We start from the raw sequence: 16525 nt of genomic DNA on the forward strand, positions 1-16525 counted from the left end.
TAATGGTATGTTAATTAGGGTTAGTTATTATTTCATGTACTTAATTAGGGTTTGTGGATTAATTTAGTTAGTAAATAATGGTTTGTTAATTAGGGTTATTTATTATTTCATGTACTTAGTGGATTAATTTAGTTAGTAATTAAAGGCTTGTTTAATAGGGTTAGTTATTATTTCATGTACCTAGGGTTCGTGAATTAATTAAGTTTTTAATTAAAGATTTGTTAATTAGGGTTAGTTAATATTTCATGTACCTAGGGTTAGTAAATAATATAGAATCCAAAGGTATACAAGAAGGGGAAAGAGGTTTTAATTAAGATTTGTTTAATTAAGTTAGAAAATAATATCATAGTCCAAAGGTATACAACAAGGGGAAATGTAAACATCTTGCTTAATAAGAAAGAGTAGCATTAGGTACAAATGATAAGTGATACATTAGTTACATGATAAACAATCTAGCGTGCTACAGTCCTTCCTTGTCCATCATGGCGCACCCAGGGCAAAGAGGTTTGCGGGATACTTTTCTCCACATTTTTGATCTTTTCTTCAAAGTTTGTAAAAAGAGACATCTCGCTGAACTGGTTAACATCCTCTAAATCCATTACACCATCAACTCCTACAATTTGTTGCTTTCCAGGGATTGCTACGTGCTTTGGCTTTTGGGTACTTTTCTTTTCATTCGTAGATAGAATTTGTTCCACATAGAACACCTGTGCAGCACGGTTAGCAAGGATCCACGGATCATCTTTGTAACCTACTTTACTTAGATCAAGAACTCTTTGGCCATAGTTATCCACAGTGACATGTTTATCTTGAACCCATCAACATCGGAACACTGGAATCTGCAGGCGTGGACCATATTCAACCTCCCATATGTCATCAATGAATCCAAAGTATGTAGTTTCTTCACCAGTTGTATCATCTACAGCCTCACATCGAACGCCACTATTCTGTGCCATGCGCTTGGTGTCCCTAAAACTGGTGGAAAATGTGAAGCCACTAATGTCATAGCTCTGCCATGATATGACCTGGCTTGATGGTCCAGATGCTAAAATCTTGATGGTTTCTGATTCATCTGTCATGTCCAAATTCTTTAGCCATGCGGTGAACCGACGCTTGTGTTCCTTGTGTACCCAATCATTTGTGCATCCTGGATTCTCCTCACGAAGCTCTTTCATGTGCTGCTTGGTGAATGGGTCCATTATTATGAGTTGTTGTAGTATGCTATAATGTACCTCTAGGACTACGTTGTAATATGGCGGGATGAATGATTTCTGTCCCATCCTCCCTCGTCCACCAAGCCTTCCCTCATGTCGCAACGGAGGCAAACCAATTGATACCTGGTCTTTTAGGAGATTATTACATAATGGTCCTCCAGACTCAATGGCCTCTTCTGTAGTGTATGCCTCTATCATGGAACCCTCCGGATGAGCACGATTTGACATATAGCCATTCAATATTGACATGAAACGCTCATACGTCCACATTTCATGGAAATACATGGGGCCCAATGCCTCAATTTGAGGCACCAAATGAACAATAAGGTGTACCATGATATCAAAGAATGATGGGGGAAAGCACATCTCCAACTGGCTCAATGTCTCTACAGCAAATTTCTATAGGGACTCTAACTCATCACGGATAATTACCTTCTCAGATATCTTATTGAAGAAGTAGCACAACCGTGTGATTGCCATCTTTAAGAACACTGGATTTATAGCCCTAATGGCAATAGGAAGAAAAGTGGTCAGCATTACATGACAATCATGTGAGTTGTAGTTGGTGAGTGTAAGGTCTTTCATCAAAACAAGACTCCTTATGTTGGAGCAGAAACCAGATGGAACTTTTAAATTCTTCAACCACACACACATTGCATGTTTCTCCTCTCTATTTAGGTTATAGCTTGCTGCCGGTAGATGGTACTTCCCATTCTCTAGGAGTACAGGGTGAAGTTCTTTTCTGATCTTTAAATGTTGCATGTCCAAACGTGAATTGAGACCTTCCTTTGTCTTGCTCTTTATGTCTAGCAAAGTTCCAACTACGCTGTCAAACACATTCTTCTGAACATGCATACCATCGATCGCATGTCGTACGTCTAAGTCTTTCCAGTATGATAAGTACTTAAAGAAAATAGACTTCTTCTTGAATGTGTCCCCCTCATTTGCCTTCACAACCTTTCTTGGTTTCCCATCTTTGGTCTTTTTTCCAAATACAAACTTGACATTCTCAACTATCTTATACACTCTGTGCCCTTTACTATAACCTGATGGAGCAGTAGATTTTGATTCATCCATATTGTCAAAGTACTTATTCATCTTTTGTAAGCGGTACTTATGGCCTGCCGGTAGCCACCTCCTATGCCTCATGTACACTATCTTGTTAGATGGAGGAAGAGACACGTGCCATGTTCCATCTATGCACTCTACACAACCAACCTTTCCCTTGAACTGGCCTGATAATGAGAAGAGAGCAGGATAATCATTAATTGTGACAATAATAATTGCTCTCAGTGTGAATGTCTCTTTGCGGAACGCATCGATCATTTTCACACCCACTTCCCATAGTATTTGCATCTCTTGCATTAAGGGCTCTAGAAATACATCCATATCAACTCCAGGTTGTGTAGGTCCAGAAATAAGAATGGTTAGCAAAAGATATTTTCTTTTTTGACACAACCATGAAGGAAGGTTGTATATTGTCATGATCACTGGCCATGTGCTGTGCGTGCTGCTCATCTCGGCAAATGGATTCATTCCATCAGTACTCAGAGCAAACCTTACATTTCGTGGATCCTCGGCAAAGTCTGGATATTTCTTATTGAATTCTTGCCATTGCTTTGCATCGGCTGGATGTCGTAACTTTCCATCATCTTTCCTTTCATCAGAAGCATGCCAGGTCATAAGTTCCGCATCATCAGGGTTTGCAAACAAACACCTCAAACGATCAACCACAGGGAGATACCATATCACCAATGCAGGAATTCTTCTCAACGCATAATAGTCCACTTCGATATTGCTAGTGGGCTTTGAACGTTTGTCTTGTTGAGTCTTTGTTTGCGTCTTCTTTTGCTTCCTCCCTGAAGAAACAGAGGCTGCATTCTCTTCCTCTCGATAATCTTTATTCGTCTTGTACCTACTAGCACCATAGTTTGGACAACTATCTAAGTCTTTATACTGATCACCCCGATATAGAATACAATGATTTCTACATGCGTGGATCTTCTCAACACCCATCGTAAGTGGACTGACTAGCTTCTTTGCATAGTACGTGTTAGCAGGCACTTTGTTCTCCTTAGGAAGAAGGTCTCCAAGTACACGCAATAAATCATTGAAACTAGCATTGGACCAACCATATCTAGCCTTAATCGTCAAAAACTAAAGAACAGCCCATAGTGTCGACCACTCTTTGGTACAACCTTTCGACTCGTCGTACAAAGGCTCTTCTGCTGCCTTCTTCAAGGCTTCCATTCGCTTCATGAAGAATATTGATGGATCCGCACAACGGTTCATTATTGCCTCTAAGAAATCTGCATCTTCAATGGCATCAGTGTTAACATGCTGAGTTTCATTAACATCAGACGTAGAATTATGAGTTTGATTGACATCTGGCATAGCATGATGGGTTTCATTGATATCTGGCATAGCATCACATTCATTGAGATATGGCATTGGACCCTCCACATTGATGTTACTTGCAGTGTTGTCAGTTGTCCGCATATAAGGTGTAGAACTACCCTCACCATGTTTTGTCCAAATCAAGTAGTCCTCCACAAATCCTCTGCAAACCAGATGAGAAGTGATTGCTTCCACATTGTCAAATACCACGATATTTTTACAGTCTGCGCATGGACAACATATGTGCTTCGCCTTTGTTCTCTGAGCATGTATCTTCACGGCATCAATAAATTTTTGGACCTCCACTACATAAGATGGGTCTAATCTTGATAAGTTGTACATCCATAATGACCTCTCCATATTTATCTGTAATTAGTTAGGAAAATATTGTATGTTACTCTAAAAACAAAACGAAAATAACCCCTCATAACTAAGATTCTATCCTCCATCAATTAAATAGATATGAAAACCTACCTCTTACAGAATTTACAAAATAAAAAATTTAAATAATTATTTAAACTCATTTTTATAATTATAAGAATTAATTAAACGGAGATGGCATCTTGATTAACAAACCCTAAGTATAAGCAAAAATAACAAACCCTAATTAACAAACCCTAAGTACATGAAATACTAACTAACCCTAATTAATAAACCATTAATTACTAACTAAATTAATTAACTAACCCTAAGTACATGAAATATCTAACCCTAAATAATAAACCATCAATTACTAACAAAAATTATTGAAAAACCTAAGGTACATGAAATAATAACTAACCCTATTTAACAAACCCTAAGTATAGACAATAATAACTAACCCTAATTAACAAAACATTAACTACTAAATTAATTCATAAACCCTAAGTACATAGATTAAAAAACTAAATTAATTCACAGTTTATAATTACAGGAAATAAGTATAACAATTGACAAGACTTTATAAAGTGTTAATCATTATTCTATTATATAGATCTACTCACAAGAATTCTAAAAAGTATTTATTTTCTATAATCCGAGCAAGATACAATTTACTATGAATTTACAAAAAAAAATAGCTAAAACTCTCTCTCTTGCCCTAGCTATGAACCCTAACCCTAACCCTAGATTTAGAGCACCTCCAATACAAGAATTGAGCCAAAGAATCACTAAAAAAATGGCGGCAACGACACTAACTAACCTTTTGGAAGTTTCTCACCAAAGAAATGAAGTTCAAAACCTCCCCCCTTGGAATCGCCACTTCTCTGTCCGCCACTGTGCACACAGCACGCGAGTAACTGTTCTTGTCTGGAGGTGGACGAAGGGAATTTATAGCAGCATTAACATAGGCGGTTGGTAAGGAGGACCGCCTGTGTAAAACAATTTACACAGGCGGCTCTCCTATCTCTACCACCTGTGTAAATACCTGTATTTACACAGGCGGTTTATAATGTCAGCCGCCTGTGTAAATGGTATTTACACAGGCGGTTGTCATTGTAAACCGCCTGTGTAAATACACGTATTTACACAGGCGGTAGAGATAGGAGAGCCGCCTGTGTAAATTGTTTTACACAGGCGGTTCTCTTGCTGGGCCCACCCTATTTTTTGTACTGGCGTCATGAAATTGTGAACCACCTGTGAAAAAAAACAACGTGCCAGCAAAAATGATTTCTGTAGTAGTGACAACTGCAACCTAGGTCTGGTTTAGTTGGCGAAATTTTTTAGAAATAGTACTGTAGCACTTTCGTTGTTATTTGACAATTAGTATCCAATCATAGTCTAATTAGGCTTAAAAGATTCGTCTCGTGAATTTCGTCTAAACTGTGTAATTAGTTTTATTTTTTATTTATATTTAATGCTTCATGCATGCGTCCAAAGATTCGATGTGATGAGGAATCTTAAAAAATTTTGCAAAATTTTGGAAACTAAACATGCACCTACTACAAATTGTTTGAAACTGACAGACTGAAAAGAGACAGAATTAAAGCCATCTCGGCAGAACATCCAGACTAAGCCCGTGTTTAGTCGGAGCACTTTCGTTTTTATTTGGCAATTAGTGTTCAATCATGGACTAATTAGACTCAAAACGTTCATCTCGTGATTTCCAACTAAACTGTGCAATTAGTTTTTTTTCGTCTATATTTAATGCTCAATACACATATCGTAAGATTTGATGGGATGACTACTGTAGCACTTTTTGGGAATTTGGTTTTGGAACTAAACGTATTCTAACACCAAATTCACCAAAATCCAGACTGCTTGAACCACCTTTCCAAAGACCTTGAGGGAAGTAGCTTTATGTAGATCAGAGTAACCAAAATCCAGACTGCTTGAACCACCTTTCGAAAGACCTTGAGGGAAGTAGCTTTATGTAGATCAGAGTAGGAAGTCCCGTCATCCTTTCTTGTTGTCGTCGTCGCCATTCTTCAACAGCAACTGTCCATCCTTGCCCAACTTCTTGCCCAACAGAGAGGCAGCAATCTTCAACATAGTGTTTACTCCAGCAATCTTTGGCTTATATGTAGCGTGGTAGTAAAGGTCTGGGATATGAACAATGTATGAACCATCTTCCAAGTTAACAAGATTCCTCTGAGCTCGTCCCCGTGCTCTGCTTTTCTCCCCCAACTCCGATTCCTCCCTTTCAATCTTGGCTGCTTCCTCCCCTCCTCCGATTGCTGTTAACAATTGGTATCGGAGCCCTCCTTCCTCGGCACTGCTTCTCGTTCCTCGCCTCGATCCCGGATCGTAACTCCCGTCGACAGGTTGATCGCCGATCTCTCACTTCGGTGTGGATTGTGTGAACCTATAGGTCCGAGCCAAGGCTGATCTGATCGGCGTTGAATCAGAAGTCGGTTGCTCGACCACCCCACCCTAGAGCCCCACCAAATAGATCACGACCACTTCACCCGCTTTCGCAGAGATCGGGGAGCAATGGAGCCCAACTTCAAGTTGATGCTCGATGAGATGAAATCCATGAAGTTGTCGCTGGAGAGCAGTATTGCCAGCGTGAACATGTCCCTCGGCAACCACATCGGTGCCATGGAGCGCACTCTCGCCGACCGCTTTGGCCACCTCGAGGACGCTGCCAAGGTGTTCGATGAATGGAAGCCCACCGTGGACGCGTCGGTCAAGGAGCTCCGCTCGGAGATCGGTGCGATTCGCAAGTCGGAGGACGCCGTGGAGAAGATACAGGAGGAGATGACGGCCCTACGCAAGACCGTGAGCCACGCAGCTCTCGGTGCTGCGTCGGCCGCAGCATCTGGCGTCCTGCCTCCTCCACTGGTGACCGCGGCTTCATCTTCCGCCGATCCCAAAGTTATTGGCCCGTTGGTTGGGCACGGCATTGAGCACCATCACCGGGGATTCGAGTTCCAAACTCTGTCCCCGGTCAAGGGTACGCACAGTCACTTCCCTCCCTTTACCCACCCTCATCCATAGTCTCTTCCTCGTCCTACTTTTGTGCTGCGTAAATCATACTCTAGTTCCATGCTGGATACGGGTCAGACCGCTGTGGAGCTGGGGTTAGGAACACAGGAAGCACCTGAGCTCTGGGATCCTAACCAATCTACTGACAAACTACCTAAACTGAATTTTCCCAAATTTGATGGCGAAAACCCACGCCTATGGCTTCGCAACTTGTCGGTGTTTTGGACCGGCGGGCCCTCAACCAACTAGTAAAATATACTGCGTGCCCCTAATCCCGGATGGTGATGCAAAGAGACACAAGGTTTATACTGGTTCGGGCAATAGGTGCCCTACGTCCAGTCTGAGAGATCGATCTTGTATTCCTTGCACTGAGGTGCTCGTAGTAGGGGGTTACAAGCAGGGCGAGAGAGGGAGCTAGTCCTAGGTCTCTGCGTGGAGCGGCGTGGATTGTTTGAGACGTTGACCTTAGGAGGTGGGGAAGCGTGCGTGTTATAGAGTGTCGAGCGTGTGTTCGTCTACCTCATGAGCCTGTCTATCTCGTGTCCTCGAGCCCCCCTAGAAATGGCCCCGATCCCTCCCTTTTATAGTTGAAGAGGGGACAGGGGTGATACATGTGTTAGCTACGCGGCGTCGTGCGAACAGAGGCGACATGTCCAAGCCCTGTAGCCTGTTACTGTGGCGGCATGGTTGATGGAGTGGTCCTACCCTTGAAGTGCTGGAGCAACGCGCCGGTCACATCTGATCCTGTGCGTCGTGGGAGCTCCAGTAATAGCTTGATGCAGGGCCTGGCAAGTGACATGCTGGTTACTGTGTGTTGACCGTGTGAAGAGCCAAGGCTCAGTTGATGCCGAGGCCAAGTCGTCGTGGGGGGCTTGGCGGGCACGAATCCCGAGGTTGCTGAGACCTTGAAGTAGACTGTCGGGGCGTGGAGGGAGCAGTTGGTCTGGTACACTTATTCTGAGGCTATAGTAACCCAGACTTGACTCCGCACGCCGCGTTGTTCCTAGAGTAGGGGTTAGGTAGCACAGCGTGGTACGGGCGCCGATCGTGGGCACAACACCGGGCACAGCGGCTGGTAACCCCTGCCCTGTCCTGTCCTGGACGGAATGGCTTCGATGTGACTGGCGTCTCGTCGGCCACTCCACTGTGTCGAGCCGTCGTTCGACTGATATCGCAGGAGCGGTTGAACGCGCCGGTCGGACGTGACATCTTGTCCGAGAAGTTGGTCGAGGCGGAGGCGACGGGGTTGTTTTGCCGAGCTAGCCTTGAGTCGAGGCGGAGAATCGACGTCTCGTCCGGGGCTGTACGCGTGGGGCCTCGGGCGAGACGAAGAATCGGTTCCCCGACCGAGGCCTTTCGTGCGAGGCCTCGAGTGAGGCGGAAAATCGGTAGATCGTCCGAGGCCTCTCGTGCGAGGCCCCGAGCGAGGTGGAGATTCGGTAGGTCATCCGAGGCCTCTCGTGCGAGGCCTCTAGCGAGGCAGAGAGTAGGTGGCCTCGGACATGGCCGAGGTTTAGCCAATAGTTGTCTCTTGGCTTTGATTTTGACGGGGTCTAAGCGATTTTTTCAATTGTTGCTTAGGGGACCCCTTCTCGTGGTACCCGACAGTAGCCCCCGAGCCTTAGGGAGAGTGCGAGCGCTCTCCTTGAGGTTTTGACGAGACTTGGCTCGCAGCAGCTCCTGGTGGGATGGTGTTTCGTACTTGAGGCCTCGGTGGGTGCGCGCGAGCGCACCCACCGGGTGTAGCCCCCGAGGCCCTGGAGGAGTGGATTCATTCCTCCAGGGGCTTTTCTTACGTCGTGAGAGGGGTTTTATTACGTTTGCCGAGCCCATGAGTGCGAGTTCGGGTTGCTAAGCTTTGGTAAGGTTGCAGGAAGAGCTCCCTAGCCTCTGCACAGAGCAAGAGGGCCGTCAGAGGTTCTCCTAGCTTTTTGTGCAGCCCTCACGTATCCTTTTTGTTTGGAAGGAGGGGTGGAGGGTGTCATGCTACCCTCGGTGGGCGCGAGCAGTGACATCTTCGGTGAGCTGTTATTGGGTAAGTCCGAGTGGAGGCTCGTGCCCCATTCGATAGGGGTCGGCTAGCGGTCTAGGGACACACTCCAAAAGTACTAGAGGGCTTCTCTAGTGGGTGCCGGGGCTGTTCGATGGGCCTCGGTGACTCGATGCCTCCCTATGGTAGAATCCCATTCGGAGACCTCCCTATTAGTCTTGGACACAACTTAGGGCATCCCGAGCAATCGTTTGCTCAGGCCTTGGCCATGCATGGGCTCGCCCATAGTTGTCCTTGACTCTGCTACCCTAGGGTGGCTGTTGAAACCCTTCGGGGCCCAGCCTTCGAACCCCTGGACCGTAACGGGCTCGATGCCCTTTATCGCATTTTTCTGAATCTTCGAGTGCGAGCTTGGGTTGCTTGTCTCTGTCCTGGGTGCAGGAAGAGCCCTCGAGCCTCCACACGGAGCGAGAGGGCAGTTAGGGGTTCCCCTAGCTTTTTGTGTGACCCTCGCGCGTCTTTTTTGTTCGGACGGAGGGGTTGTTTGTCGAGCCCCCTCGAGTGCGAGCCTGGGTCGCTGGGTCTCGACAAGATTGTAGGAAGAGCCCCCTAGCCTCTGTACGGAGCAAGAGGGCCATCAGGGGTTCCCCTGGCTTTTTGTGCGACTCTTGCGCATCCTTTTCGTTTGGAAGGATGGGTTGTTTGCCAAGCCCCCTCGAGTGCGAGCCTGGGTCACTAGGTCTCGGCAAGGTTGCAAGAGGAGCCCCCTAGCCTCTGCACGAAGCGAGAGGACCGTCAGGGGTTCCCCTGGCTTTTTGTACGACCCTCGCGCATCCTTTTCGTTTGGAAGGAGGGGTTGTTTGCTGAGCCCCCTCGAGTGTGAGCCTGGGTCGCTGGGTCTCGGCAAGGTTGTAAGAAGAGCCCCCTAGCCTCTGCACGGAGCGAGAGGACCGTTAGGGGTTCCCCTGGCTTTTTGTACGACCCTCGCACATCCTTTTCATTCGAAAGGAGGGGTGGAATATGCCAGGCTATCCTCGATGGGCGCGAGCGGTGACACTTCCAGTGAGCTGTTATCGGGTAAGTCTGAGTAGAGGCCCATGCCCCGTTCAATAGGGGTCGGCTAGCGGTCTAGGGACACACTCCAAAAGTACCAGAGGGCTTCTCTAGTGGGTGCCAGGGCCATTCGATGGGCCCCGGTGGCTCGATGCCTCCCTACGGTGGGATCCCATTCGGAGACCTCCCTGCCGGTCTCGGACGCGACTTGGGGCGTCCCAAGCATTTTGCTTGCTTGGGCCTCGGCCCCATATGGGCTCGCTCATAGTCGTCCCTAACTCTGTTGCCCTGAGGCGGCTGTCGAAACCTTTGGAGGCCCAGCCTTCGAACCCCTAGACCGTAACGGGCTCAGCACCCAGTTCCTTCGTCTGAAAGGAATCGAGTGGGGATATTCCCCTCCCCATCGGCTTGACAGCGGCAGGCGTGCCTTTTGAGGCGGTTTTCTCGGGGAGGCAGAACGGCGCCTGCCGCTGCTGTGGTCGGACGTGACGCTGTGTCAGCGGATGGAACATAACTGTTCATGTGATTAATGAGGAAAAGGTGGGTACGTGGGTGGTAAAATCGGATCTGGATTAACTGTGCCGGATCTGAGGGAAACTTTCCCGATTTCGTCGCCTGCCTGTTTCATCTCCTTCCTGCATAAATACGCGATGAGCCTCGCCCCTCCCCTCCTTACCTTGCCTGCATTTGCCTTTGCCGCCCTCAAGTTGCTGCTAGGAACAGAGAGCTCCGAGGAGAAGAAGAGAGAAGGGCGAGGTAGAGAGGGCGAGAGAGGCTCACCGCCGTAGTCGTATTCTCCATCGCACCCATGGCCAGCGCCATTGTCATTGAGGCAGAGCCTTGGGGTCAGTCCGACATATCCGTGGAGATGCTCCAGTCGCTCGTTGACGACGGCCTTTTCCGTCCAGTTACCAACCCCAACAGGCCAGAGTGGATTGCTCTGTTGGGCGAGCTGGAGCCGAGGCCACGCGACGGTTACGTTGTGAGCTTCGTATCCTTTCATGAGCACGGCCTTGGCCTGCCGTCGGACTGGTTCATGCGGGCGCTCCTGCACTACTACGGCGTGGAGCTCCACAACTTTAACCCCAACTCCATCGCGCAGGCGGCCATCTTCGTTGTCGTCTACGAGGGGTACCTGGGGATTGCTCCCCACTAGGAGCTATGGCTCCACCTCTTCCGAGCGGGGCATACCACCAAGCCGACGGGCATGTCAGGCACGAGGAAGGCGGTGAGGGCCAGCGGCTGCACCCTCCAAGTGCGCTACGACCGTCAGCACCTTTACATCCCAACCCAGCTCGCGTCAACCAATCGCCGCTGGTACACCAGCTAGTTCTATCTCCGCAATGATGACGGCGGACTTCCCCCCTACACCGGGCAGATCATGGAGAGTTGTCCAGAGAAGTGGAAGTATGGGGTCCTGAAGGAGGATCAACCCAAGCTGCAGCCGCTCCTGGAGGGGCTGGAGAGGCTGTGGAGCCGCTGCCTTACGGCGACTGTGGTCGTGGTTGCCTTCCATCGCCGGAGGGTGCTACCACTGATGGCTCGGCGGCGGCGCCTATTTGAGATGAGACCGAATGAGCCAATCGAGGGCATCCGGATGTCCGCCTCCGCCCTCTCCGATGAGGAGATTCTTCATCAGGTGAGAGAGACGATGGAGGTGAAGCTGAGGAGCGGTGGCCTAACCCCCCATCGTGATACGCCCGTCGCGGGGGTACCTCTCCCTAGTAAGTCATGCGCCGCTGTAGCCCCCGAGGCCTCCCTGTTCCTCACTATTTCCTATTTCCTTACCCATGTTTGCCGTTCTTGTAGGGGATGAGGGATGTGCGAGCCTCCCCACCGCCCGTTCCCGAGGACGCAGCGTGGCGGGCGGTGAATCGGGCGTGCACCGAGGCGCAGAAGAGGCGGAAGGATGCCAAGGAGGCAAAGCGTACGAGGAAGATCCTTGCGCGCAAGCGACTAGAGAAGCGCCGCCGGCAGCAGAGGCAGGACGGTCTCCCAGTGGAGTCGTCTCCATCGCCGTCACTGTCGACGAATGCTTCGGATGGAGATGACGAGAGCGAGAGGGGGCGGGGTCCCTTGGACCATCTCCCTGACATCGGGGAGATGGCGCCCGGGGCATCGACGAGCAGCCCAACGCTCCTAGGAGGAGGAGAGGATGCCTCGGGGCCGGCGGTCGCCCGCCCCGGGGCCGAGGCCAACACGCCCGAGGCGCGGGCATTGGGAAAATGCACCGTCAGCCCGGTGGGCTCGAGGGCAGAGGTGGAGCAGGTGGTGATGGGGGTGACGCAACTGTCCCCGCAGAGGACCGAGGGGGTGCCAGAGTCCGGTGAGGGCCGGCTGGCACTAGCGGATACGGAAGCCGTGCCACCGCCGCTGCCACCGCCGTTGCAGAGGTGGGTCGCAGTGCCGAAGCGGTTGCACCCCCGCTCGAGGTGAGCGTTTTTTCAGTGGAGTTCACATCGTTTCCCGCTCGCTTTATGGTCAAATGCTAACCAAGTGGGTGTTTTGCCTTCAACCGGAAGCGTAAGGCGGAGGTGCCTGCCCTGGCGCCGCTTAAGTCGCTCAAGGTGAGCACGGGCTCCACCGCTCATCACGTGGTGGAGGCGCAGGCCACCGCACAGCGCGATGGGGCATCGGCGAGGGCCAACCCGAAGGAGCTGGTCGCCCAGGGGGAGGTTACTGGGGTGGCCACAGAGCGAGCGGGGGAGAAAACGCTTGCGCCCTACGAGGCCGAGGTCCACGAGTTGGATGGGGCCGAGGCACCCCCAGTTGCCGAGGCCACTAAGGGTGAGACAGAGCCCCTTGGACTTTCGAGGCCGAGATGATGGAGGCCGGGGCACCCAGGACCACCGAGGCTGAAGTGGCGGGGACCGGAGCCCCCGAGACCACCGAGGCCGGGGTGGCGGGGACCGGAGCCCTCGAGACCGTCGAGGCCAGGGTGGTGGTGGCCAGAGCCCCCAAGACTGCCGAGGCCAGGGTGGCGGAAGTCGGCGTGAGCGTGGCGAAGCTGGCGGCCCAAGAAGTGGGGGCAGAGGCAGGGCAAGCCTCAATACCGCCGCTGGTCCAAGGCCCGCCACCATTATAGGAGAGCGCCCGGGAAGTGGAGGTCCATTCGATCTCCTCCGACGATACTTCCTGGGCAAAGGAGGTGGTCGACGCCGAGGTGGTCGGCACTACGGAGCAGTTGGCTCTGACCACAGGCGAGGGAGGCTCGGCCCTCGTGCGGGTTCGAATCGAGCCTCGTGGGTGGGATCACCCGCGTGTCCTGTGGCAGAGCTGGGACAACCCTGAGGGGGAGCCTCTGTTCACCCTCAAGGATGTGGCCAAGGGTGGGCGCTGGGACACCTTCGAGCAATACCGCCAGCTGGTGGAGCGATCACTACGGACAGCGCTGTTTGTCATGGCCGACGATCTGCCCGGGGTCGCCCAGGTTCGCGCCTTCCTTTCTCATGTGTTGTCATCTTTTTCCTAGTTTTCTCGTAGTGAATGACCCCTTTTTTGCCTATCTAGGAGCTCGAGACCCGGTCCCTCGGGAAGTCATTGTTCCTTCGATGGAAGAGGGACGTCTGGGACCAGCTCCAGTGGCAGAAGGGCCTGCTCACTGATGCCAACAAGGTTCTATCGGCACGGAGCGCGGAGGTGGAGAACCTCCACCTCTGCTATGCTGATATGAAGGCCAAGGTGGCCATGGCTCAGGAGCAGGTCGCCCCTTTGGTAGCGTGGGTCAAGGAGCTAGAGGAGGAGCTAACCCGAGTGGCCGGTGATCAGGATGCCTTTTGGTCTCGGGCTAAAGAAGCGATGGCCTCTGCCAAGGCCTTCGCTGGGCAGCTGGGGACGGAGCAGGGTGCGCACCTACTGATGAAAGGCTCCCTGGCAGAGGCCCTCAAGGTGGCCGAGGCCTCCCGGAGCGAGGCTGTGGTCTGGAAGGGAAAAGTTGAGGGTGAGTCCTGTTCCCCTTGTTTTACTTGTTTTTCTTGTGTTCGACCCCTAACTCCCTGGTGTGATGCAGAGCTAGAGAGAGAGAGGCTTCCAGGGTGGTTGAGGCTTCTCGAGTCGAGGTCCAGGGCTGGAAGGAGAAAGCCGAGGCCTCTCGGGTCGAGGCCCAGCGCTAGAAGGAGAAAGCCAAGGCCTCCCGGGTCGAGGCCCAGCGCTGGGAGGAGAAAGCCGAGGGTGAGTTCCGTAGGCCTCCGACCCTATTTGGCTTGTTTTCCATTACGCTCAACCCCATTCTGTTTCCTTTGGCGCAGAGTTGGAGAAGGAGGTCACCCGAGCAGCCGAGGCCTCTGTCGCACTATAGGCGGTGCTTGAGGCCGAGATCGAGGAGCACGACGCACTGAAGAGTGCTGCCTATACCGTGTGCGAGGCCCTGGAGGTTGAGGGGGCCTAGTCAGGCAGCTCCCTTAAGAGCCCCTTGGTCGCGTTGAGCGGCCAAGTGCGTGAGCAACTTCGGGGGGCGCTGCATGCGGGTGTCAAGCGTGCCTTGGCCGTCATCTCCTCGCACTATGCCGACGTCGACCTTGAGACCGTCAGCGATGGCTATGTCTTGCCCGAGGACGACAAGGAGGCCGACGAGGAGGTCGCGAAGCTGATGGAGGTAGCTGAGGGCCTCGGCACGGCGCTGGCTAGGCTATTTGAAGAGGAGGTGGTCCCTCCCTCGCCGTCTGCCGATGCTGGAGACCCTAAGCCCTGATCTAGGCCCGAGAGGCCATGTAAATAAATTAGGGATTACATTACTATATCATAACGTTGGTGGCCTATCGAGGCCTTTTTGAAATACTTATGTGCCTAAAAGCTCTAGTTTGGTTTTGCTGAATTGATGAAACCCTAAGTGCTAACCTAGTTTATCAAGTGATCATGAGATAGGTAGCACATTTCAAGTGGAGAAGCTAATGAAGATCATAACATGACAATGGTGATGGCATGGCGATGATCAAGGGCTTAAACTTGAAAAGAAGAAAGAGAAAAACAAAAAGCTAAAGGCAAAGGTATAAACCATAGGAGCTATTTTGTTTTTAGTGATCAAGACACTTAGAAAGTGTGATCACATTTAGGTTTGATAGCCGTACTATTAAGAGGGGTGAAACTCATATTGGAATGCGATTATCAAAGTGCCACTAGATGCTCTAACTCATTGCATATGCATTTAGGATCTAGTGGAGTGCTAACACCCTTGAAAACATTTGTGAAAATATGCTAACACATGTGCATAAGGTGATACACTTGGTGGTTAGCACACTTGAGCAAGGGTGAAGAGAACGGAGGAGATGCCAGCGTCGATCAAGTGACCAGACGCTGGATCCAAATACACCGGACGCTGACTGCCTGCGTCCGGTCATGCTGACCTAGCGGTACAGTGGCTAGGGTACTCCACCGGATGCTGGGCTATGTCCAGTTGAGGTGGACCCGACGCGTTCGGTCGAGGAAAAACGGATTTGGACCCTTACTGTACTCGACCGGACGCTGAGGCTCCAGCGTCCAGTCAGTTTTGCTGGAGCATCCAATCAGCTTCGTAGCCGTTGAAATCTGACGAACAGCGTTTGAAGCTAGTGACGCGTGGCGTCCATCAGTGGACCGGACGCTGAGTCCAGGGTCCGGTCAGTATGATCGGAGCGTCTGGTCAGAGCGCAGTGTGCCTAGTGAAGGGGTACAACAGCTCTATTTCATGGGGACTTCTATTTAAGCCCCATGGCCGGCTATGGCTCACATCTTTGGCCATTTTCATTGACATAGCAACCTTGTGAGCCTAGCCAAAGTCCTCCCACTCATCTCCATCATTGATTCATCATCATAGTGAGATTGGGAGTGAATCCAAGCGCATTGCTTGAGTGTTTGCATCTAGAGGCACTTGGTGTTCATGTTTCGCTGTGGATTTCGCTTGTTACTCTTGGCGGTTGCTGCCACCTAGACGGCTTGGAGCAGCAAGGATCGTTGAGCAGAGGGTGGTGATTGTCTCCGGCTCCGATCGTGGTGATTGTGAGGGGTTCTTGACCTTTCCCCGGAGGAGCGCCAAAAGGTACTCTAGTGGATTGCTCGTGGCTTGTGTGATCCTCATCTTGTGTTGGTTGTGCGGCACCCTATTGAGGGTTTGGCATGTGAAGCCAATTAGCGCGTAAACCTCCAAGTGAGTGAATCGCCACAACGAGGACTAGCTTGCCGGCAAGCAAGTGAACCTCGGTAAAAAATCATTGTGTTCATCTTTGATTCCGAGGTGATTGGTCTTCATTGTTATTCATCCTTGTGATTGATTGATTCATTCATCTTCATGGCGGTACAATCTTCTTGATCACTCTTTTTATATTATCGCAAACTAGTTGACAAGCTCTTTAGTGTAGCTAGTTGTGAGAGCTTGCTTGCTTGGTTAGTGTGGCTCTTTAGTTAGCCTTTGAGAGCACACTAACATAGAGTAGTATCATAGCTATTGTGTGAATAGATACTATCTAAACTAGAATTGTGGTAGGTAGCTTGC

General features: G+C 50.5%; 1 protein-coding gene across 1 annotated transcript; it reads right to left on the reverse strand.

The window, feature by feature from the left end:
- Positions 1-818: 818 nt before the first annotated feature.
- On the reverse strand, positions 819-3713 carry LOC136536023 (uncharacterized). Its single transcript, XM_066528454.1, has 4 exons — positions 3413-3713; positions 2119-3301; positions 1647-1719; positions 819-1178 (listed from the first exon to the last, which is right to left on the reverse strand). Exons 1-4 carry the CDS (start codon positions 3711-3713, stop codon positions 819-821), a joined length of 1917 nt encoding a protein of 638 aa, XP_066384551.1.
- Positions 3714-16525: the final 12812 nt, after the last annotated feature.

Source organism: Miscanthus floridulus, chromosome 2 (assembly GCF_019320115.1).
Source record: "Miscanthus floridulus cultivar M001 chromosome 2, ASM1932011v1, whole genome shotgun sequence".
NCBI classification, from domain to species: domain Eukaryota; kingdom Viridiplantae; phylum Streptophyta; class Magnoliopsida; order Poales; family Poaceae; genus Miscanthus; species Miscanthus floridulus.